General features: G+C 43.7%; 1 protein-coding gene across 1 annotated transcript in view; it reads left to right on the forward strand.

Moving 5' to 3' along the window:
• SAMD14 (sterile alpha motif domain containing 14) overlaps positions 1-25,589 on the forward strand; it is a 294,092-nt gene that overhangs the window by 199,675 nt on the left and 68,828 nt on the right. The window contains exon 3 of the mRNA XM_078645242.1: positions 1,139-1,296. Within this exon, the coding sequence (XP_078501368.1) occupies positions 1,139-1,296 (158 nt within the window). The remainder of the gene's footprint in view (positions 1-1,138; positions 1,297-25,589) is intronic.

The following is a 25,589-nucleotide window of genomic DNA, read 5'->3' on the forward strand; positions in this document are numbered from 1 at the left end:
AGGGTCACTCACACACGCCGGGTCTAACAGTTTCATGTCTCATTCTTATATTACATATGAGATGTTAAATATTAAAGTGCCTCACAGGGAACACGTCAGGGTCATGAAAGTAGCTGACAGGTTTCCACACCTTACATGTTTTGCTTGGTCATTCTCTGGTGCTCTGAGTTTCGTATAATGTCGGATGTCTCTGATTGGTGTTTTGTCTGTTTTGAAAATTGTTTCATTTTTCCCTTTTTCATCTCTTCTCTTACATCACCCTTCCAACCTTAAATCCACAAACCCCTTACTCTCTCTGCCTTCTCTGTTCTCTCCTCCTCGCTATCTACTGGCCCTTCCCTGCTCCCGCACTGCCTGCCTGTCCTCCTCCACCCCTCACCTCCACCTCCCATTCCATGTTCCTACCTCCTTTATTCTTATCTCTCTCCATATGTGCACACCTGTCTATGTCCTTGTCGGACCCTAATATCTATCTCTCTCTCTGTCTCTCTCTCTCTCTCTCTGTCTCTCTCTCTCCTTCTGTCTCTCTCTCTCTCTCTGTCCCTCTCTCTCTCACTACGATCGTATTCTCTCCCTCGTATCCGTTTCTCTTTCTATTTGTCACTCTCCTCCTCTATATCTTTTTGTCTCTCCATATTTCTGTTTCTCTCATCTCTGTCCCAATCTCACTTCCTCTCTCTCGTACCTCTTTCTCCCCTCTCCCTCTGCCTCTTCCTTGCCCCCTCGCCATTCCTCGCCATTCCCCGCCTTTATCCCTGGTATGTATTCCATGTCTCACCCCGTCACCTCTCCGTCTCCCGCCTCCCTTTCGCTCTCCCTGTCTCTACGTGCCCCTGTCTCTCCCTGTCACCTCTCCGTCTCCCGCCTCCCTTTCGCTCTCCCTGTCTCTACGTGCCCCTGTCTCTCCCTGTCACCTCTCCGTCTCCCGCCTCCCTTTCGCTCTCCCTGTCTCTACGTGCCCCTGTCTCTCCCTGTCACCTCTCCGTCTCCCGCCTCCCTTTCGCCCTCCCTGTCTCTCCCTGATCCTGTCTCTCCCTGTCACCTCTCCGTCTCCCGCCTCCCTTTCGCTCTCCCTGTCTCTCCGTGCTCCTGTCTCTCCATGTCACCTTTCCGTCTCCCGCCTCCCTCTCACTCCCAGACTTTAATGCTGTGATTCCAGAGACGGCGCGGCTGGACAGCAGCCTGCAGAAGGCCCGGGCTCAGCTGACGGTGAAAGGACGGCGGCACTGCCCGACCAGGTCCCGCCTGAGGGATAGCGTGAGCTCCACCGACGGGGAGGAGGCCGTGGAGCGCAAGGTAACTCCTGTCCGGCACTGTCCATCTGTGCCGGTCCTCCTCTCTCAATGTCTGTCAGCTCCTCTCTTACCCTGTCAGTGCCTGTCCTTCTCCATCTGTGCCTGCCCTCCTCTCTCTGTCAGCTCCTCTCTTACCCTGTCTGTGCTTGTCCATCTCCGTCTGTGCCTGTCAGCTCCTCTCCTACCCTGTCTCTGCCTGTCAATCTATATATGAATCTGTCCACTGTGTATGTACCTGTATGTTTCCATCAGTGCCTATTCTTCTCTATCTGTGCCTGTCCTTCTCTGTCAGTTGCTGTCCGTCTCTATCTGGGTTTGCCCACTTCTGAAGGTGCCTGTGCGTCTCTGTCTATCTCTGATTCTCTAACAACCTCTCTCTGTCCCTGTCCTTCAATGTTTTAAATGGGCCGGTACTGTCCGGTACGGAGTACCAGCACTTTTTTATTTTGAGAGGGAGACTGTACCGGCACTTCTTAAGCGTGATGTCAAGCGCGACGTCACCGAGTTGTGCTACGCGGAACTCTGCGAAGTGGCAAAACAACTCTGCTGCGCTACGCGGAGCCCTGCAAGTGGCGGAGTTCCATAGAAAAATGCTGTTCGCGGTGATTGCACAGTGCGGGTGCTTGTCCGCACTGTGCAATCATCACAAACGGCACCTTGTACAGCGCAAGGGGTCCCTTCTTTCCTTTTTCTGCCGCTCAAGTAGATTTTTGCTCTAGCAGCAGCTTTCTCAACGTGAACAAGCAGGTTCTCATCGCGAGTGGTCGCCAGCATACGCGACCACTCGCAATGACAAACCTGACCACCCCGTGTTGAAAAATCTCGCCGGGATGTTTATTTTCCACGCTTGCGATCGCCACCTTGATGTGGGCGATCGCGAATGAGGAAAAATTTCGCCTGGAGGTTGATTTTCCTCGCTCGTGGTCGCCAACTTGCCGTTGATGATCTCAAGTGAGGAAAAAAACGAGTTTTCCGGAACTCCGCGAGCTCCGCCTAAGGCGGAGTCTGGGAAACTCCGCGAGCGGAGCAGAGTTCACCACCAAGTCTTAGACGTAATACATTTAATTGGAGAGTATCAGCACTTCTCAAAAACAAGCAGGTACTCTGGTATAGAGTACTTGCTCTTCTATTTTTCCATTTCAAGCACTGCTGTCCTCTCTATGTATACGAGTGCCTCTACTGACTTTGTATGTCAGCCTCTATCAGCGTCTGCCCTTCTCTCTGTTTGTCCCCATCCTGCTCTGTCTGTCTCTGTCCCCCTCTGTTTATGCCTGTCCTCCTCTGTCTGAAAATGAGCACACATCCTCCTACTGAGCTAAACTAAAATGGCTGCCCATCAAACAAGTCAAGTTTAGCCGCCTCTGTATCATTTGCAAAGCCACACACCTTAGCTAGCCCAGGTGCCTTACAGAACTATTCACACAAAACAAGCAGAAAAGAAATCTTCACTGCAGTAAAGACACAAAGAGACTTAGGGCCATATGTATCAAGCGTTTTTGGATTCGCAAAGGCCGGAATTCAGCGAATTCCGGCCTTTGCGAATCGCAAAAGGCTGTTTAGCATTTTTTGCTATGTATGTAAAAATCGCATCATAAGGAATCGCAAAAATGTGCGAGTCCTTATTTTGCTATAGCATTTAAGGAATCGCAAATTTGCGATTCCTTAAATGCTATGTATGATGCAATTTTCAATAGCGATTTTAGCTTAAGAAATCGCAATTTACCACCAACTTTCAATTGGTGGTAAATAGCGATTTCTCATAAAAATGCACAAATTGACATTTTTAAATGTGGCATGTGGCGCACATACATGCCCATAGGGCATGTATGTGTGCCATATGCACACACATGCTGATTTCAGGGGTGCAGCAGGGTGTCCTTGAGACACCCCTGCACCCTTGAAATCAATCTCATTCTGTGAATTTACAAATTGCGATTCGCAAAATGAAATGCATTTCACATGCATTCCTATGGGCCTCCTGGCCCATAGGAATGAATGGGTAATTATTCCCTATTTGCTGCGAATTCGCTAGTTGCGAATCCGCAAATAAGGAATACTTGGAAATCGCTAAAATATAGCGATTTTCTACATACATACCATTTTGCGATTTCTAAATAGCAATTCCTTAAAAATCGCTACTTAGAAATCGCAAATGGTGATGATGATACATATGGCCCCAGAATTTATAAAAAAAAAATATATGGGCTTGTCTGGTTTGCATTTCTCAGTGATATCAGAAAGGGCATGCATAGCAATTGAACTGTGACGTACATTTCCAGATACTAAAAATGTTAATTAAAACATCTTGGGCCTTATTTATGAAGGCCTTGCGCCACCGGTGCGTCACTTTTTCCCATGTTAAAAGTGACGCACCGGCCGCGCAAGGCCTTCATAAATAAGTCCCCTTGTTTTTTTCATTTCGCACCTCCTATTACCTTTGGAAGAAGTAAATAACAGCTGTCACTGTTACCCAATGTAACCGTTCTAAATTCCCTGACTTCAGAAGAACGGAAGCCTGAACTGGCCTGGCCAGACATCTGACACGTGCCCTGCTGACAACCGCCTGATTCTACGTGAATGTTCAACTCACTGAGCCACCATGGCAGTGTTCTTGCTTGGCAGGCCTGTGGTTCCTGGAGGTTGCTGTATTTCTTTGCTTTTTCTGTAAAGCAGAGGAGGGGCATAACGCGCTCTTAGATTTAAAGACAGGATCATTTCCTAATCTAATTCCAATTTTTGAATAGTTGGGGGAATGAGTTTTCAATGGCCAGTCACGACAGACAGGGAGACCAAAATACGGTTATGTCTTTGTGCATGCGTGAAATGGGACTGTAGACGCGCCCAGTATGAGTGGTGGAGCAGGGAAGGATGGGCAGCTTCAAGAGGCGGAACACTGTTTTCTCCATTGGGCTGCCATGCTTAGTTAACCCCTGCACGCTTAACCATGTCAGGCGGCGCGGGAAATGTTTCAAAGACTTCCTCATTAGGCCGAACCCATCGCGGGTTTCCTCTGGACACCCAATGCCCAAAATGAACTGCTTCCTCCTGTGCAATAAAGCATTTCTCCTTTTTTTGCAGTTTTATTTAGCGCGAACTCGACTGAAGCTATTGGAGCGCTTTACATGAGCACCAGTTATCTTACACAAGGACACATTCACTTTTAGTAGCCACGGGTAGATAACCTGGCACACGCATCAACAATGCCATTTGCGATTCCTTATTAGTGAAAAATAAGGATTCCCTAATAAGGAGTAGCAAAAGGCTATGCATTTAGAAATCGCTTAAAAATAGCGATTTCTAAACATTCCTTAATTGCGACTCGCAAACTGTGAGTCGCAATTAAGGAATACCTCCCCATAGGAATGAATGAGAAGACATTCTCAATTTGCGATTCTTAAGAAGGCTATTTCAAGGGTGCCAGGGTGTCAAAAGGACACCCTGTTGCACCCCTGAAATCTGCATATGAGTACATCTTGCACACACTCATGCCCCAAGGGCATGTGTGTGTGTAAAATGGAACTTTGAAAAATGCACTTTAGTGCATTTTTCAAAGTTTTTGCAAATTACCATGAAGTTCAACTTCATGGTAATTTGCTCCCCCTGTTACCGAAATCGCAATTTTTTTTACTTTAGCGCATTGCATTTAAGGAATATCAATATGAGATTCATTAAATGCAATCGCAATTTAGAGATTACTTAAATTGCGATTTTTGCATTTGGGATGATGCATCACAAATGCAAAAATACCGGTCTCAAAGGGCGTTTGCGACCGGTTTTTGCTTTGATGCATGTGGCCAAAGTGATTTGCTCAGAATCACAGGATGTTGAGCCCACGCCAATACTCGAACCTGGTTTCCCAGCTCCAAGGTCGGCGGTTCTGGCCGTTAAGCCACATCCTTACTCATAGCAACCCTGATTCATTGGATGCTAATGCTAATCTCCTTCACAAGAACATGGCAGGGGTATTTTTGGAACCAATATGTCTGACTCATGACTCAAGCATTCCCTTGAGGCACACTGAAAGCTTTCATTGACCTTTCCTACCGTCGGAGACACTTGTCAGTATCGCTTTGTCAAATACTAAGGGTTTTGGAGATTTTGCAGAGCCCGACTGATCCATCATTATAGGGCTCTGGCATGCATCTTTTGTGATTATCAATTTCACTTATCTCACCATATGGAGTGCTGAAACTGGCTCACCAATCAGAATGCTTAGAATGTCGACGCTCAGTCTGCTGTTTTCCTGCATTGCAGGTTCATTTTCAGGTACTTAAAGCAGTCTGACGCAATGTGCTTTTTTTTTTAACCTTTTTTGCCTGTCTTAAGTGTAATTCTTTTCTGCTAATAGGCTAACCTTATTGCGCAATGCTTTCAGTCATTATTAGCTGTTAATTACCATTCCCCTCAGGGTGCGCCCGCACCTTCAGCTCTGGTTCAGTTTCAGGGTGGGCAATTAACAATGGTTAATGCAAGGTGCAAATGGTATTTGCTGCTCACCCATCTTCCTATCTTCGTCCTGTCCTTACACCCTGAATTAATGCCCAGTCTAATTGTGGGTGGAGCATAGCTTGCGTAATTTGTTTTAGCCTAAATTTGCAAAATTTCAACAAAATTCCACATGATTAAGCGAAATTATGTGAGGAGTATAGCCCTAAATTTCATACAATTTTCCTAGAGCAAAATGCACCCTCACATCTAAAATTAACCTGAGAGTGCATTTTGTACTAAGAAAATAGCGCTAAATGAAACAGAACAGGAACAGCATCAACCACCAGCCGGTCGCGCTGTGTTCCTGTCATCTTAGGTAAGCATTTTTTACCCTAATTATTCCAAATTACACAAACGGTCGCAATCACCTAATTTTAAGTAATTTCGCATCAAAAGAGTAATGCAAAATTGCCAAAATGACTCGGATTATTTTGGTGTAATACAAATTTGCCTAGGCCCAGTCTCACATATATTGTTTACCTAGCCCAACCTAAAAACTTGGGGTGGGCGGAGTTAGCGGTGTTGCACTACGCGGAATTCCACTGAGTAGCATAAAAACTCAGTGGATTTACTACTCAATCGGTAGCTTTCTTAATGCAAACAGTTGCGACCTTCCGCGTTGAGAAATCTCTACAATCTAGTGCCCGAAAATCATGCTAGGGGATGCAAATTCTCACTTGCGCTCGCCAACTTAATGTTGGCAAGCCACGCAAGAAAAAAACTCTGCCACTTGGTGGTTGGCAGAGTTTTGCCTGGAACCCGTGTTGTGCAAAACTCCACAAACTATGCTGGGGCAGCAATATTTTTCATCCACCCTAGTGACGACCCTGCGGACCATGACAATTAGGTCAGAGGTCTCTTTGTCAATCAATCAATCAGTTTCTTATAAAGAACAACTACTCACCCTTAAGGGTCTCAAGAAGCTGAGTGGGGGTGAGGGGGATCTGCGTTTCAGTTGAAGAGCCAGTTCTTGAGGTCCTTTCTGAATTGCAGCAGCAATGGTGATTGCCTGAGGTGCAGAGGCACGGAGTTCCTGGTCTTCGAGGCTAAGTCAAAGGATTTTCCTCCAGCCATGATCTTGCGAATTCGTGGGATGGTGTCAAGGGTTCTTATCTTACTGAATTAATGCTGCATCTGAGAAACAATCTGGGATTTCCACCTCCACTTTTGGGAACAAGCGAAGAAGATTGATTTTCACAATACTAGGGCCTAGAGTCACTCTTTGCATGCTACGTAAGATCTTTAGGTGGCTTCCCCTACACACGAGATTCACCGTGACACAAGCCCTTATCACCAGCCGACTGGACTACGGCAATGCCCTCTACATAGGAATCACCCCACACCTTCTACAGAGACGTCAGACCATACAGAACACCGCAGCCAGACTCATTCTCGGCCTTCCGCAATGAACCTACATCACATCCCACCTCAGGAAACTCCACTGGCCAATTCAAGCTGCTGACCCACGCACCCGAGGCTCTTCACAACCAAGAACCCTCCTACATTAACCACCGCCTGAACTTCCACCAACCATTGAGAAGACTACACTCTGCCTCCCTGTCACATTTCTATATTCCCCACATCTACCAAAGCAGAAGTGTAGTGCACGACTTCTCCCACATCGCAGCAAAGACCTGGAACAGCCGCCCAACGCATCTCCAGACCATCACCTCAATTCCAGAATTCCGATTGGCTCTCAAGACCTGGCTATTCGAATAAGTCTCCTGGGCCGTGCAAGTGCCTGAATACCCTATCGGGTGATAAGCCGCCCTTTATAAATCCCAATTGATTGATTGAGCCAGAGTCTCTCCCTTTTTGTAGCACTGTTCAACAAATGTTATCTCATGAATGGAAGGGTTATGATAAACAGTTGTTTCCAAAATTTGTGACTAAACATTATCCCTTAAAGAAGTTTGCTGAAGAATTCCTGGCTGCAGACCAGGTGGACAGTTTAATGGCTGGCCTTTCATTACAAGGCAAAGCGGTCTCAGAAGATTTTCTTTTTACTGACCTTGCAGACGAAAGGAAATAGGGTGCAGTTAAATGAGTGTATGCTTCCTCAAACTTTGCCATTAGACCTAACGCTTATGCAACTTGCACAGTGCATTCCCTTTTGAATGATTTTCAAACACTAGAAGACCAGATCCACAAAGGCCGTTCTTCCATACTCTTGATGATGGAACAATAGGTCTAATTTTTCAGAAATATATCATTTGATAATCTGTGTGTGGCAGCAGCAGTTCCTGGCCTTCAATTGTGGATCGCAGACATATTTGGATGCATTCCTGGATGACTGATGTGACCGACAAGGTGATTCTGATGAAACTGCCATTTGAGGGATCATAGATGTTTGGTTAATAGCTGGAGGATATAGTGGTGAAATCTGTAGAGAACAAGAAATTGATGACTCCTATTCTCTCCTTTCCCAGAAATTGTGGATTTGGGTCCAAGAGATCATTTGACCCTGGATCTGCATAGGGCAATAACCAACCCTTTCAAGGTAGGGGTTCGGGCGAAGGACCCCTTATTGAGAAGTCTAGGTAGAAGCCTGCCTCTTCCTCCACAGCCTCTCTTCCTCCACTAAAGGCCAGACTATGCCAACATGAGGCCGGTAAGGAGACGTCTGCTGTTGTTCCAAAAGACCAGGCGTTTTGCAATAACAGATATAAGGGCTCTGAAATTAATTTGTGTCAGGAGGATACTAGATCTGTTCAGGGAGACACAGCATTTCTACCAGACTCCTTTCTCTCATTGTGCTGTTTGATTTCAGTCCCTGCTGGAAGAAATCCAGTTGTTGTTAAAGAAGGTGGCAATAATTCTGGTATACCTCAGGCAGAGAATTTTCAAGGACTCTATTCAATCTTGTTTCTTGTTTAGAAGGTTTCAAGGGTCTTTCATCTGCAGTGGACCTCAAAGGGTGATTCAGTTTATTCCTCACTAGTCGTTCAAGATTGGATCCTTACCGACCATTGTACCTTTCGCCCGACCTGGAGGCTTTTTGACTTCGATAGACATGTTGGATGCATATCGGCATTTTCCCATCCACATACACTTTCAGAGATTCCTACCATTTTCAGTGATGGGCAACTGTAATAAATGTCAAGTATTAACCTTTGGCCTAGCCTCAGCACTAGGAGTTTTGATGACATTCTTGGGTCCTCTGGTGGGTATTTTGCATGTGTGGAGTATTCAGGTATAACCATTCTTGGATGATTGGTTAATAGCCTGTTCTTCTTTTTCCAAGGCAGAAGAAGACACCCGGCAGGTTTGCAAAGTACTCTAAGAACATGGATTTCTCCTCAGCATTAAGAAATTGCACCTCAGCACATTGCAGTGTCTATTATTCATTGGGCTGTTTTTTGGACAGATCTGGGACACGTGTTAGCTAACTCTTCTCTTATTTACCCAGTCTTCTAGCTAGAGGCCAGACATTGCAAGGACCTGGCAAAGAAGTTAAAGCAAAATTGCTTCCACTCTTTTCATTCTGTACTGGGGTGCCTCTATCTTTACCCCAAAATCCATCATCTGATGCGGTTTTGGAGTCCAATTTCAGACGACATCAAGACTCTCATCCCAGTGACCGCAGGGACCCAAGAGAGCCTTCAATGGTAGTTAATTTCAGCAAATTCAAAGAAGGTTTTCAATTGAGGCCCAATCCTCTCGTAATGTTGACAACTGATGGAAGGAAGAGGGTTTGGGATGCAATTATGAAGGATCTCAAAGCCCAAGGAAGGTGTTCGAGTCAGCAAGCACTTTTATCTTCTAATTGGAAGGGTTTGGCTCCATTACTGAGGGCACTCCTGCACTGCTCTCCTCTAATTCATCAGCTTGCTGTGTGTGTCCAGACAGACAACCAGGTGATGAGGGCCTATATGAACCGCCAATAGGGATGGGGCCACCTACGCTTTATCTCCTTCCTCAGGAGATATGCCTCTAGTGACAGAAGAATCTCCTCTCTCTCTTTGTGGGGAAGGAGAATGGGCCTGCAGACCCTCTCAGAGAGAGGCTTCCTTATTCAGGGACTCTGTGTCTTTGTCTACTCCTCCTTCAGAAGATCTTGGAGAGATTCGCTCATCCATGGCTGGATCTCTGTGCCTCAGAGTATAACGCCCTACTCCCCTTTATTGCAGCCTGATTCCATCCTGCTGAGATTACATGATAGATGCTCTGTCAATTTCTTGCCCCCCAGGTCTCCTATATTGTTTTCCTCCCTTCCAGCTGAATGGCAGGATTGTGAGGAAAATTTGAGGGGATTATGCAGAAGTCCTTCTCGTAGTTCCAGAATGGCACAGGAGATCATGGCTTCCACTCCTTCAGCAAATGTCAGTGGGCCCTTATTGGCAGTTTCCATCCATCCACCTTGTCTGAGGTTTCCTTTGATGCTTCCAACTTCCCACAGGCATCTAGATCAGAGGGTATTTGAAAGGATGAGTTTTATAGCACAGAAGTGTTCTCAGGAAGTAGCCAAAAGTATTCAGCAATCTAAGAAACCATATACCGTGAAAACATACAATAGACATTGACATAATTTTGAAGCTTCATTTGGGGATATTTTCCCCATTTAATTGTGATCCAAACAGAACTTTGAATTTTCTCAGAGATGGCTGATGTTCACTGCCAAGTCCCTTCTTGGGATCGTCTTGTTGTTCCCTGAGCATTACAGGAATCTCCATGTGAGCCTCTTCTCTCTGCAGACCTAAGATTTCTTTCTACAAAGGTCATTATATGTTGACATTTGTTCATAGAGGAAAATAGGTGACACAAGGGCCTTGCTTTTTTCTCCAACTTTTTCAAAGACTTTTTCAGATAAATTTGTCCTTATGCCAAGTCCTTTGTTTTTTCTACAATTTAATCTAAATGTAACTGTTCTGAAGATATCATCCTACTTATTTTTTTCTCCAAATCCATCCTCTGAGGTAAAAGTCAGGCTCCTCACTCACTAAACATAGCACCCTTGTGATCTATCTTGATAGGACAGCCTCTTTTCGAAAGATTGATTCCCATTTTGTCACTTTCATACATTCGGGAAAAGGTCTTCGCCCATCCTGTGCCACCCTCTCCAGAAGGAATAAAATAGCAAATTCTAAAGCTTATGAGCTATTGGAGCGAGATCTTCTTTTTTCAATCCAGAGAAGATCTACTGGGTGAATGTCAACTTCTTGGGGATCCTTTAAGGGGGCCTCTCTCAAAGATATTTGTTGTGCAGCAACATGGTCTATTCCTGACACTTTTATGATTCATTATTGTCTGCAGCTGGGTGGACCATAATGAATCATTAGTTGGTGTGTTTCTGCAGATTTTGGTTCCCACGTGTTGTCTTCAGTACACAACATGTGATGATGCCTTCACGCGTGCACAATAAATTGACGAGTCCAGCATACAATAGAGATGTGTTCTTTGTTTATTTATGTGAATCAATAAATCAATTAATTTCTTCTTGGGTATTTCCTCATGGTGTAAGGACTGAATGAGGAAGTCAGACAAAGAGGTAATGACCCCTTTTATTCAGTAATTTACATTACTCTGAGTCCAGGTCCTCCTTGTTACAGTCCTGAAACCCCTCGGCTTCCCATAATGAACACTGATCTTTGATTCCTTCTTTTGTAGCTGCATGCGTGGTTGATACAGGAAGAGCACATAGCGAGTTTCTCTTTTAAGTGTCTCTGGGTATTGGGCACCATATTGGGAGTCATTTTTAGGTTGATCTTTTTGGGCTATGTAAACAATATCTGTGAGTCTGAAGATTCACTCATGGTGTAAGCACTGTGACGAGGAAGACCTGGACTATGAGTAGTAACGTTTACTGATATGTAACCGGGTCATTAAGCTGTAAACAGTCTGTTCTGAGGGCAGTAATGCTTATTTTTTATTAATTATAGTCAAGTGAAATGAATGGTCTTGTTTAGGAATGAGAATAATAGGAAATGCACACAAAGAACAAGAGGGCTAAGTTACACTGCCTTGTATCATTTCCTAATCCTCGCTTGTGAGAACTTGATGAATTGCCTTGACAACTCTAACGGCATGCTGGTAGTAGGGGGCTGTTCACAGTATTGACAGAACACACACCGACATGCATGGGTATGTCCAAGCTGTCTTTTTTAATAGACTGTGAGAGTGAGAGAATGACATACAGTCTCTTTACTATGTAATCTTTCTGCTGAAGAAACGCGAGGGCCCTCTACTAGCAAGTCATTGGTAGGGCTGAGGATGAAACTGCAGAAACTTTACACCGGTTTCAAAAAACCCAAACAAGACAAAGCATGTGTAATGGAGAATGAAACAAAACATATCGCACTAAAGAAAATTGATAACTCAACCACTGGTAAAACCGGCTGGGAGAAATACTATTACAGCAATCATGCAGTCATGCCATGGGCAATTTTAGTGGGCGATTACGAGGTTCACAAGTCAAAGACATGTCGTTTCCAGCTTACCAAATGGTACAACCATATGCCTTCCTTCTTTTCAACCTGTTTTCTCTGTTTAATTTTCTCCAGGTAGCACTTGAAGAGATTGTCTGAAATCGTTCCCGTGTTACAGCGCAGTTTGCACCTGACTCATGATTACTGTGGTGTAGTGTGTTTATCTAGGGACCTGTAGCGATACTCCAATTTCTGACCCTTGTCCGGTTATAAATCACTAATATCCATACAACGGCACAGAAACCAGTTTCATAAATTAGTCATAGCGCATGCTGTCACATTAAGCAAGCACTATTCCTCCAGCCCCCTAGAAGGCACACCGAGTTCTCTAAACAAACCAAGCCTCCAGCAAACCTGGGAAATCCCCGTTGCTATTGTTTTGATTTCGTTCGAGAACTCCTGTAAAGAATGTAAGAACGACCAGTTCTTAATTGACGTCTTATGTCCATCCTTACGTCAAACCCGGCACCTCTCAGGTATAAATATACCGACACTGCCCTAAGTAAAGACACAGTGGTGATGAGCTTGGAGCAGCGACTACTTGCCGGAGAGCCCAGCTGATGCGAGAGCCCACGGACGCTGCCCCTCCCTTTTTGACGCGCTGAGGAAAAACGCTGCCTTTCCTCTTGCCGAGGAATCCAGCCTCCAGCGTTTCCAGCTTGCCCTCGCGGGTAACTGGGATACCGAGTCCTGAGAAAGAGATACCAGCCCTCCTGCCTTCTAAATCCCAGGTACTGAACTGACTAACCCCTTACAGAGAATTCTTGAGTCAGACTCTTGGCAAAACAAACTTAACTTAAACTGCTACTTACTTACTCCTTCCCATGTATTAGGCTTAGGTCAGGTACACCGGGGTAGGCGTAGTTAGAAGCACCAGTTGAGTACGATTAGTCAATGTATATATGTATGTATATCTTTTATCCATTTTAAAGTAACATATGGCTAAGAAACCATATCAATGCTTTTACAGTATTATTTTATAATCCTGCTTTTACTGTATGCACTTTACTTAACTATAAGTATTGCAATTGTAGCGATTCATTTCTCTTGTATGAGAAAAGAGACTGATCAATAAATAACACCTTTTATTGAAAACGCCCGTCTCTTCTTTTCTCTACAATCTGGTGAAACTAAGTATGCACGTATTGACTGAGTAAAATAGCTGTCTTTTGTTTTCACACGACTCTAGAGATATACTCTTGATCAGGGAGAGCAAAGTTGTCATGTTCTATGGTTGTCAGAAACTAAATCCCTTCTTGTCTATCCAGGGAGGTTAAACTCCTCCTCGCCTATTCGAGAAAGTTTCTAGTGAACTCTGAGCTAGCTGGCACACACAAAACTTAAGTCTAATATCGTCAGTGGAGACCTAGTTAACCTCAGTCCTACGTCTACACTACTGAAGATATTATTCCATGCGCAGAGCCTATTGGGAATATAGGAACTACACTACAGTGGGACATAACATAAATAAAAAAGAAATTAAGAAAATATTTTTTCTCCACTTTTTAAATTTGCTTTTGTCGAGGGCAAACTCATTTGTACCATTTTTAATTACATGGGTAGCATAAATACTGCAAAGTCAATTTACTCAATTTTTGGAAAAAAAAGAAGAGTTTAATATAGACTAGAATCCCTTTGTTGTGATTACAAAATTATTATTTCGCTGCCATTTTACCAAGCTGATAAGCTTTGCACTTCACAGTTTGCCATTTGCAAACGTGTTCGCTTGTGGGGTTGGTATTTGCTGCCTAAGCATTTTTACAGGATATTTTTCCCAGAAAAATGCTTAAAGGAAAATTTCAGCAAACAAATATTGGTTTTACAGTTTTCTTCTTGCTTAAAACATTCTTTAAGTGGGCTATTTCATTTGCTATATTTAAAAAAAAGCCACCAACTTCATGCAGTTGCCAAACTGGCAAACTTTTAATAAAATCACACATTCATTTTGTTCACCTCCTGCTAAAATCTCTAGTAATACCTCTATTACATATCTATTTCGTAAATTTTGTTCCCACAGTAGCATAGCAAAGGTGCCATGAGAGGCCCTCGGGCAGGCATGGAAAATGGACCCTACTTCCTCTCCTTTGGGAAGTAAAATACTGAGGTTTTTGGGGTGCAGCGGCCCCAGTGCCACTGCACCTGGTGCACTAATGATAAAAAGGCATCTGTGCCTGCTGCAAAATTATTTCTGTGATATGTACTGGAGCTAAATCTGTTTATGCAAATCTCTATTGCTAAAGTGGCAGAAATAGGAATGAATCTATGCAAAGTTATCTTCATCTCCCTGGCTATACGTTTTGCACTATGATAGCCATGTTGTGATGCGCCATTATCCTACCCACATTATGTAGTTTCCAGAGGGGCTTGTGTTTAAAAAAAGTGCATAAACAGCTAGTGGGCTGCTCTCCTTGGTCAATGCATATGACCCGGACCAAGGTGATTTTTAGGTCTCGCCAACCAAACAGCTATGAGTTGCCTTTTTGTGAAAAACCTTTTATCGACCATAGCAAAAATCAACAGTAGGCTTACGGCTCCCCCAATTTCTAACCATTGGTTGGCTTTATTTTCTCTCTCATTTGCTTGCTTCTTATTCAGTGGGTTGTATTCCTCTTTTTGTGTTTGTACGTCCCCTACAGCACAGCGTCTTTCTCATCCTGTTGATTGGTGACTTATATTCTTCCACTGCTCACATTCGAGGAACTACTTTTGTCTTTTTCTTTCAGTACTCCATGGGAAAGAACTTGTTTTCTAGCTCTCACCCATGTGTGCTGTTTCTCCCCCTAAGTACCCACCCCACTGTGTGCTCCTCCTTGCTCCCTCATCCTTTCCCGGTAATGCAGTAGTCTTCAAACTTTGGGGCATGCCCCATGGGGGGCTTGGAGTCTACCGAAGGAGGGCGCAACTCCACACAACCCTAGTGTTTCACAAGTCCCATAAATTTACTCGCAGTTTTTCTGAAATATTGTGTCACCTATTCCAGTTGTTTTGTATTTTATGGCATTATTATTAAAAGGCAGTTGGGCTTTTAATCCAAATCTTCCTTTTCAACGTAAAGCCCTTTACAATAACACTGGAAGCTCAGTAAGGAAGCAAGGGTGGGCAGAAAGACTGGACAGTGTGGAAGAAAGCACATTGCAATTATTTTAAGCAATCTGCAGACTTTACAGTCTGTTTGTTGGTAAAAACACAATTATTTTGACATTTGCATTTTACCATTATGTTTGCCACCCCCTGCAGTTAATTAGAATACGCTAATATTGAGCCACGTAGCTGAAGTTTGCCATCAAGTACTGCATATTTATTCAATAAAACATATTTTTACTCAGATTTGTTTTAATGTACGACTTGATAGGTGTTTTTTTCTAGCTGCCAATGCACGAATTTCCTCTGTTTCATTGTTAGTTGTAGTGAAAGGAGAAACATGCATAAATGTGTAAAGTTAGCAGCCCTGCCAAGTTTCCATGGTCAATGCTTATGTGCTGCTCCAGTCCAGGTTTTTTTTTATTCTGAAACTTGGAGTCTTGTTTAGTTCTTTATAAAACGAGACTGCAAGTACTAGAGTTTAGAAGAAAAAACCTGGAATGGAGCAGTATATCACGCATGGACCTGTGAAATTTACCAGATACGTGCCTTACATGGGGCAGAACTGAGTGCCTGCACTTCTTTATTTTGAGAGGCAGAGTACTAGCACTTCTCAGCAGAGGTGCATTACTTTTAATTGGAGAATACTGGAACTTCTCAAAAGCAAGCCGGTACTCTGGTATAGAGTTGCTGCACTTTTATCTTTCCATTTCAACCACTGTGTGAAGTTGGAGACAGTCCTCCATGAATATGTCTGCTGTTCCCATTGGGTACACAATGTGTGCGTTCTGTGTCATTTCCTTTGTACACTCATGGGGGTGCCATGCAATGTTAACCAGTTCTACTCTATAAAAGTGCCAGATAATCACTGGGCAAACCTTTATCCCATTAAAACTGAGGTCATTTTATTTCATCTTGATCTAATGGCTTTAGTTTCTAAGAGAATCTGTCCAGATTATTAATTGTATATATAAAAAATAGTTTGGTTTTATTTTCAATTTTCAGTCATTGTAAGCTCCTCAGGTTACTGAGGTGTTACATTTTGGTTTTCCCATACAAGACTCTATAACAACTCTTTCTGGATTTTGACTTCAGGGGTGTCTGACCTTGTTTTGTGCAACTTTGATTATTTACATTATTTCTATCTGTATTTTCTGTATAGTGTTCCATCAGATTCTGCACTGCTTCAGTAGGGTTATGGCAGGTACAACAAGTACTGAGAAGGTATCACCTAAGTATGGGTTAGTTTCAGAAAGTGCGTTTTCAGACATTTGGCTTCTTTTCCAAAGTACACCTTGTGGTGGAAAATTCATGGTAGTGACACTACTAAGCCTTGCAAGTGACATAACCTCTCATCAATGCATGTCAATCATCATTGCGAAGTGATAATCGGTCATGGCTGTAACCTTTATTTAAGCCAGTCAGTGTCTCCTCTGAGGCCGCACATCCAGAATGCTGCCGCCCAGTTTTCACTGACAATTCGATCCCTTCTTTGGTTCCTTTTGCCAAGGAGCGGTCATTTGAAGCGGCTATGCAGTATTCATCAAACCAATTTTGAATGAGCTCCTGTGTCCTCCCACATCTTATTCTTGATCTATGAATTCATAAATGAATAGAGCCATGAGCTCCAATCCTCAAACAACTTGTTTCTTTATGTGCCTGTGCAAAACAAGGTGCGGGCAATTCAAAGCTATTTGTTATTTAACCCCTTCCCTGCTGCCATCGGCCGTTGGCCGTCACGAGCACTACCTCGCTGGTGCTGCGAACGTCCAACGGCCGACGCGGCCCCGCCCACTCATTAAAACCGCCGCACTGCCGCGAAATAACGGCCGCGGTTAAGGTGTTAAGTAAATGAAGATTGTTTTAGATTTGGAAAAGCTTTGAAAACAGTTATTTCCATTTTTATAGCCATACTACAATTTGCCATTCTTCTTGCCCTTGTTGTTTTCTGATAGACGTTGATGCCAAGATGCTACACTCACAGCACACATTCGCTAAGTATTCTAAAATAACAAAACCAACATCACAGTAGCAACAATTTGCTGCTGAGTTACCTGCACTGGCATGGGTCTGAACAAGTATAGATGCTTGCTCTCCCACCCCCTTTTACCTGGGTTTGAAAGGTTCCACAAACTATAAATCCATGCTTGTTTAGTAGCATTTTACCCTTGTCTCTATCTACCCCTTTGAAGGTTTGAGGGGGGCCTTACTCCAAAACATTTTGCTTAAGGGGGTCCCTGTGTAGCACTATTTGAAGACCACTGCCCTAAGGTCATACATGGCTTTCCCCACCACTACCTGACTTTTCTTTCTATTCGTTTTTTTGCCTCCTTTGGGCCCAGCTCAAGCGCCTCCATTGCTCTCTCACCCCGTGCACACTCACAATTGCTTTCCCCTATCCATTCCTCCATTGCTGCCCTCACCACTTGCAGTCCTTAACATATTTTTAATATTTTGTTTTTTGTGATGGCCATTTGCTGCTGGGGTAATCCATAGTACAAAGAACGCTTTTATGCAGCACAAATTATTATTTTATTTATCAATCCAAAACAGCGTCCATCCTATTAGATCAGTAAATAAACAAAAAATTGCCTCTTCATCATTCCCTAAGTATGCCCTTGCTTGGTGACTTATGCAAACATGATTATACTTATGCATGCCTGTGGAATGGCTTGGCTGTGAGCAGTGGATGTATCAGCATGCATTTTGTTTTGTTTTTGCCGATGCTACACAATATTGGAAGAGTGAGTAGTATTTAGTTGCCGTCCCACTCCCACTTTCTTGGCTGTCACTCACTAGAAGATTATAATCCCCCACTTCAATGTTCACGTCCCAGGTCTCATATTTTTGAGTATGTGTTTGTGAGCGTTGCCATACTTTTCCAACACAGGGAGATTAAAACTACATGCATGTTAGTGCATATGCTTGAGGTAGATTGGCATGTGCCCTGCAGTCTGTGGGGTATCGCCAGACAGGGAGTACAGACAGATGGAACACCAGCCTGTAGGGTGACAACTTCACTCCTTGTCTTTGCACAACACACTCTGTTTCCAGTCATGTGCCGTGTCTATGACAACCTAATGCATTCTTTGTGTTACCTTAGTTTGTGTTATTGCCTTAATTAGACTAACACATCTGTTACCACTCATTTGCAAATGAAAACAATGTTCAAAATGATAAGGAGTAAGGTGACCACGTTGCCCAACACACTCGACTTTACTTGCATCAGTCCCACCCTCCACCATCACCCAAGTTGCCTTCTGACCGCCCAGCCCATACTCATCCTAGTTGAAGGCTCCAGCTGCACCTGATCATCCTAGCTGCCCTCTCCTGCAACATCACAGTGGGGCTGACAATCTACGGGAAGGTGGGCGGGTGTGCTTTAACACAATGTCCTACGCGCCCGGCCTCTTCTTTCGCTCAATGAACAGGAACTGAATGCTGCAACTTCCTTGACCAATCCTGGTGCTGCTCACACCATGAGAGCAGCACCCTAATTGGAGGGAGCAGCCTGTCTCGGCGCTCCACAGCGCACTGGAGGCCTGCACTTGCTCTCAACCCAACTGTCTTAAGACAGCTGGGTTGAGAGGTTTAAAGTGCGCATGTCAGAGACATGTGCGCAATGAAAAATGCCCAGGCAGTCCACCCTCCTCCCTGCTGCTGTCATTCAGCAGGCTCTGCCCCGTTTTGATGCTCTGTTCGGGATGGTGAATGCGGAGGGAATACAGCATCTGTTCTCAGGATTCCCTGGCACAGCATGCCTCACCCATGTGTGCATCTTGCACAAGGAAACCTATTGCACAGCGTTGCAGTTAGGAGGTCTTTTCTGCTCCTCGCAGTATACTCAGGAAGCTTCACTACAACGCAGTAGAGTTCCTGGCTGTGAAGGTGCTGTTAAAAAAGTCACCACCCCTAACTAGTATTCTCCTATGTTAAGTTTACCTTGGCGTGTTGTGTGTGCTTGCATGTAGGGCAGAATGCACTAAATTACAGAAGCCCCCTTTCTTCTCAAGTCTACGTTCCCTTCAGTATCTAGGATCTAGGAGAACTGTGAGCTTCACCCTGGGGCACAGCTAACACTATAGTGCTGCAGGTGCATTGGCACCACGACCAAGACTCTTAAGAGACCTCTCAACTCATATTACGGCTGCATTTTGCAACACACCCATGGGGTATGGTGGTTCATTTCCCTTGCTTGCACCAGGGACCACAGCAGTCTTGCTGTGCCACTGCTATCGTCCTTGATTATCGACCCACATTGGTGCAGATGCATTGACTTCTGAAATTAATGACAGTTTTCAGAGGTACTCCTGCAAAAGCAGTGTTAATCTGATGTTTCAAGTGTATTTCTGGGAAACTTCTCTAAAATCCTTTCTTGTCCTGTGTGTGCGTATTTTTCCGTACATAACTGTATGTGTTGCACGTCTGTGCATGGATAAATGACATTGGCTTTGTGCAGTGGCACCATTCTGTCCTTTATTTTTTAGGTCGAGCCTAAGGAGCGCATGCGCTGCTCTGCGAGGCATGCTGTATTAGAGTATGAACTTAAAGTTTCGCCCTCTCTCTGCCCATATTTTTTATTGGCTTGTGTCAATTTGCTTTGTAAATGCTGACTTCTGATTCGTTAATAGGTTTGTTAGTCCCCCTTAGTAGCGCCTTGTCTTCATTTGTAACCTCCCATGAGGACTGGCCCTTTTACAATACAATACAATACAACAGCATTTGTAAAGCGCAACAGCTACCTCAAAAAGAGGTATCCCGGCGCTTGCGTGATCCTGCAACAAAGGTATTGGGTCTCCAAAACTGAAAGAGTTCACTAGTCCCGGCTAAAGAGCCATGTTTTTAGGGCTTTCCTGAACTCCCCTTCATCCGGTATACGAAAAAAAAGTCTTACCGGAACTGAGTTCCATAGTTTGGTAGCTCTAACTGAGAAAGCCCTTTCTCCAATGCGCGCCTTTACAAATTGGGGAACACACAGCAGATTCTGTGAATAAGAACGTAACAGCCGCCTTTGCTGATAAGGGCGGATACGTTTTTTGATGTAATTGGGACCGCTCCCATTCTTTGCCTTGAAAGCAATTGTAAAGGTCTTGAATTCTATACGCTGTGCAACTGGCAACCAATGGAGCTGTTTGACATGTGGAGAAATGTGTTGTCTGAATTGCACTCTTCTAATCAGTCTCACTGCTGCGTTTTGCACCATCTGCAGACTTTTTATCAAATATGCCGGGACCAAAGTACAGACTATTGGCATAGTCAAGCCTTGAAGTCACCGTAGCATGAATGACTAGTTTTCCATAACTCTCTGGCAGAAGAAAGAGAAATTTCCTCAATCCCTTCAGAATTCCAAAATAAGTGGATGAAATGGAACGTATCTGGGAAGCAAATGTCATCTCTGCGTCCCATTTTACACCCAGGTTTTTTAGAGGACAGACAGGGTGGAGAACCCATTTCCTCCGGCCACCACAAACCCGATGTCGGGGAGGCATTCTTATCAAAAAACAGCACCTCGGTTTTCTCTGTGTTCAGTTTTAGTTTGTTGTTTTTCATCCACCTAGAGACGTCACACAGGCAGCCCCTGAACCTCTCAAAGGTGTATGCCGACATCTGTTGTTACACGGTATGTCTTATTTAGTCTGTAAGCACTATTTCCTTTATTGAGTTTCTCCTACTGCAGGCACGACATGCTTTTCTGCAACATTCAGCACACCATACCTGCTTTCACTTTCTGTGCAGCCTGGGACAATGGTGGCTGCTTCTTTGAAGTGAAATAGGTCTTGCATTCACAAGAGTTTGAGCTATTGGCATTGTAAATGACAATGCCTTTTATTTATGTGTTAATTATCAAAACTGATCAATAAAATGCCTTGTCATTTACACTGCCAAAAGCTTAAACTCTCGAAATGCGAGACCTAGTACATTGCAAATGCTTGTTTCTCCATGACACTGTGGGAAAGCTCTATTCTCTACTCCCCTAGAGAGCAACACGACTGCTTGGAAACAGGTCTTAGTGTTCCCACTCTTGGAAAACAACAGGAATGCCCTTTATAGTGACCTACTAATAGGTTTGTTTCTCTAGTTACCAGGCCATAACTAGCAACCACCGTTGGGGCTTCAGGAATCACTGTCAAGCCTTTGATTTTTAGGTCGAGCGTAGCGATGGACCTTTTGTTGGCGTGTTAGGGGGAATGTGAGACCGCGTACAGGCACGAGCATCTCCGATTGGCCATCGAGGGCGCGCACGGCGCCATGCAGATGCCATGCCTCAGATTCACAGCCTCACTCACGCATGCGCACACAGACACACACTGCATATATATACACACACACACGCGCGCGCACACACAAATGCACGCAGCCACCCCCCACTCACCTGGCTCTTTTGTCGTGACTCCCCGTATCTCCGCCGCATCGCCTGGCCAGCATAATTGAAACCGCACCCAACAGCCATGCGCCGAAACCGAGTGGAAGCGGACGCCGCGTCCCCAGCGCACCCCTTGCCTGTAGCAGCCGCCTCTGCTGACCCGGAAACGCTCCAGCCGCCTCCCCGCCTCCGGTACCCGGATGTATTACATTCTGCTCCTTGTTGCTTTTTTTTCTTCATGTGCGCGGTCCGCGAAACAAGGGCTCCTGATGCGAGGCTGCGCCATAAATTATTTATTAAGTGGAGTCAGGATGTCTGACAGCGAGCACAGAGACTAAGCAAAGTAGACAAGGCAAACTGTGAAGGGAGCCGGAGCGCGGGCTAAAAATAGCTGCGCAACTTTCAAACCTGTTTGAAACCCTACAGTTGGAAAAAAACTCGCCTCCTAGAAATGCTTTTTCGCCTAAAGTGTATAAGTCGGCGAATAACTACGCTTTCCCACACCCTTTGTGTTTTTCTCTGGAAATGGGCCGTGTTTTTGTAGCGATTGTGCTCTGTCAGTGCGCAAGAATTTTTAATCTCTATTTAAGCACAATATTAGCCGCGATTTGCTGGGCAAGAGACATTTCCAGAGTTCATCTGCGCGCGCTCTATAGCCCGTTCCAAAAGGGTGCCCTGTAAACAGACAAGATCAGCGACTTGAAAAGTAAACTCTCACATTTTGGTTTTCATCATGTTTTTAAAATCTTCAGCATGAAGCTACGCTCGGTATCAGGTGATGCTACGGCCAAGACGCAATCAGTTAAAGAACAGGAGAAAACACAAGCAGTGGGTGAATATGTTAAGAAAAGAGGTATCACATGTGTAATGCGACAAGTCGGAGCACTGTAGGAAACTAAACTAGCAAAGCAACCCATGAACACGAGGGGCTGTGCAATCACCGCGGAGAATATGTTGCAAGAGTGGGCACGAGCCCACGAGTACCGCACCGACAACAGAGCACTGAATGGAATGTGCATAAGGTCACACAACGAATACTGTAATGAGAAAGATCTGTACCACGTAAACACAAGCAGTGGTATAAATGGAAAAATTCAACAAAGACCTATTTAAAAAAAACTTTAAAAACGTCGATATCAGGAAATAATTTTGAACTTGAATGCCGTTTTGTGGCTTTAGATTTAATTGTGTCTTGAGATGAACACTCTTAAACAGATACCCATACCAGTGTTCACAAAACAAGCATTAATAACGCCAATAATTTAAAACGTTTGTATAGTCTAAATAATTTTTTTTTGTTCAGTAAATCCATATGCAAGTAGGCAGAGAAAAAATAAGCTGCAAGAAGGTGGGCAATGTGTAACCCAAAATGTTTTGAGAATTATGGCAACACGCACTGGCAATTAACCGAAAGAGTTAGCAGCTCTAGTTCGGTGGAGAAATTTGCAAAGAGCAACATTCTTGATTACCCTAGGCAGAAATGTAAAAGCAGTAGTCAAGTGAAAGAGCTGTAAAAGGCATTACGAAAATGCTACTCTTTATTACTGCCCAGCATTATTGCCTGTACAAGACTTACTGCCTGCATATGACATTCTGACGCAAAATGTCTGATAATGAGTTACTTCCCATTCAATGCTTGTTCTTTCTGGAAACTCATTTGGCCCCATTTATAGGCTTAATTTATGGCAAATATATTGTGTACTATACTTACTTGAAGGGGCTTTAGATCATTTGTCTGTACCCATTGGCTTGTTTTTTTTCCCCAGAACCTTCAGCCGTTGGCTTGAGGTGTTGACAATCACAACTTGGCTCAGCCCACAGCAGCATTTTGGACGCACTATTTCTCTTTTGGTTGTTATGGTTATATCCTTCTGCTTCCATTATAATGCATGAAGGCCTATGTTACAGCCAAGCATTTGCAATGCAATAGGTCTCGCATTTGCGAGAGTTTAAGCTATTGGCATTGTAAATGACAATGCCTTTAATTTATGTTATCAAAATCAAGATGTAAATAAAAGGCATTGCCATTTACAATTCCAATAGCTCAAACTTTCACAACTGCGAGACCTATTGCATTGCAAATGCTTGTTATAACAAGGGAGTAAATTGATGGACTCTTCTCTTTGCTTTCCACCTCTGAAGCATCCTTAGTCACTGTGGAATTTAATAATGTTTTGGCTTTATTGACAGAACCACTTTCGTCCCTATGGCAACCCATGATCTACAACTGTTGAACTTTCTGGCAGACTTTTAAGTGGCAATTATTTCATTGATGTGTCTGTGAGTGCATATCAAGCACTGCCCCTGCTAAACCCAATACACAAAGAAGTGTTAGCTCACAATGTGCTCATCTTTTATTACTAAAGTTATCTCAGATTTCCACATTAATCTGAAAATAGCTTGGCCAATATTTTATAATTGCCTCGTACTCACCAGCCTGAAGAGACAGTACGTAGTTTAGAAATGAAAAGTACTGTGACTCTTTATATTAGGCACACCAAAAAGCTTCTGGGCCTGATTTAGCTTTACAGGCGCCATTCTGGCGGTACTCTACCTGCCAAACTTAGAGCCCGGCGGTCATCTCTAGTGCATTCCGTTTAATGTATAAAATGCTTGGTGGGAAGCTGCTGTCAGTTTTGATGGCCATCCACCAAACTTTTACAAAGTTTTTGTTTTTCAGAATTAAACTCCCAAAGCCAGAGTTTTATTCTGAAAAACGAGTGTGTGGGAGTCATTAAGGGGAAAGAGCAGCATCTTTGGTTTCTAGGTGGCACATACATGTTTCAATTATCTGAATAGCAACCACATGGTCTACATGACATACATTCCACATGCTCCGCTTTGTATATGTATATTGGTTTATTGTATAGTTAATAAAAACCGTAACAAATTTACATAAAAACGACTTCCTTCAATCTCAATTTAAAACAGTTACTGTTTTGCATGATAAAACACATCATAAAGCCTAAAAAAAGACATCTTATAAATCAATATGTACACATATCAAAGGTGTATCAGAAGACCTATAGGTCTATCAGCTTCAGTCTATTATTTGCTTCCTTTCTGGCCGAAAAGATTAATCCGTCAATCACCTAGTCCGGGATCTAACAAATTGCACCGGTGATTTTATTCAAAGGGAATGTGTTTAGTTCTAGTAATCAGAAATCACTGCTTGTTTCATCTCCTCCTCAATACGTTAGCGAATGGAAACAGATTAGTTCATTAAAGTGCTGCATCTTTGAGTGCTTGATCATGAGCTTGTAAAAACATTATCAATTTACAATTCATTTGGGAGTCAGTTGGATCCACTCCTCTAATGATGGCAGTTTTACACGAGCTTACTCCTCTGTCCAAGAAAGCTCTCCTTAAAAAAGTAACACACGCTGATTGCAGATTCTTGCAATGACCTTTAAGGTCAACAAAATCTTCCTTTTGACTGCCGCAAAGACGGCATTTTTTTGACTCAATGTGCTTCGAGTGCGGTTCATCAGCCAAAGTAGGGAATTTCCCGAATTGCAGCGCCATCAGTTGTCTTTTGCTGTAAATAGAGAACGTTGAATCTAGGTGAGCTGCTGGTTTAAGGGTTTTGTAGTTATTAATCACTGTCCGTGAATGAGATCGTTGGGAAAAAATGCTTTATCCGTTATCAGCTAATTACATTTTTCTGCTTTATTTAGCACCAACTTAAATGTTGGAAAAGGCATGTTTTTATTCCAGAGATTAGTAGTACAAGTTGCATTAAGCGCACTGGCCACAAATTGATTGGCCTGCCATTTGTTTATCCTTTTCCAATTCCAACCTTAATGATTCATTGAGGCTGTTTTCCTCTGTGTTCTGTTTAATCCAGTACCACACCTTTATATATGTTTAAAGGCTGCCCAATGATTCATTCATTAGTCCGAATTCTGAGCGTGTTTGCACAGGCGAGACGGTCAT

The sequence above is a fragment of the Lissotriton helveticus genome, chromosome 5_1 (assembly GCF_964261635.1).
Source record: "Lissotriton helveticus chromosome 5_1, aLisHel1.1, whole genome shotgun sequence".
NCBI lineage: Eukaryota > Metazoa > Chordata > Amphibia > Caudata > Salamandridae > Lissotriton > Lissotriton helveticus.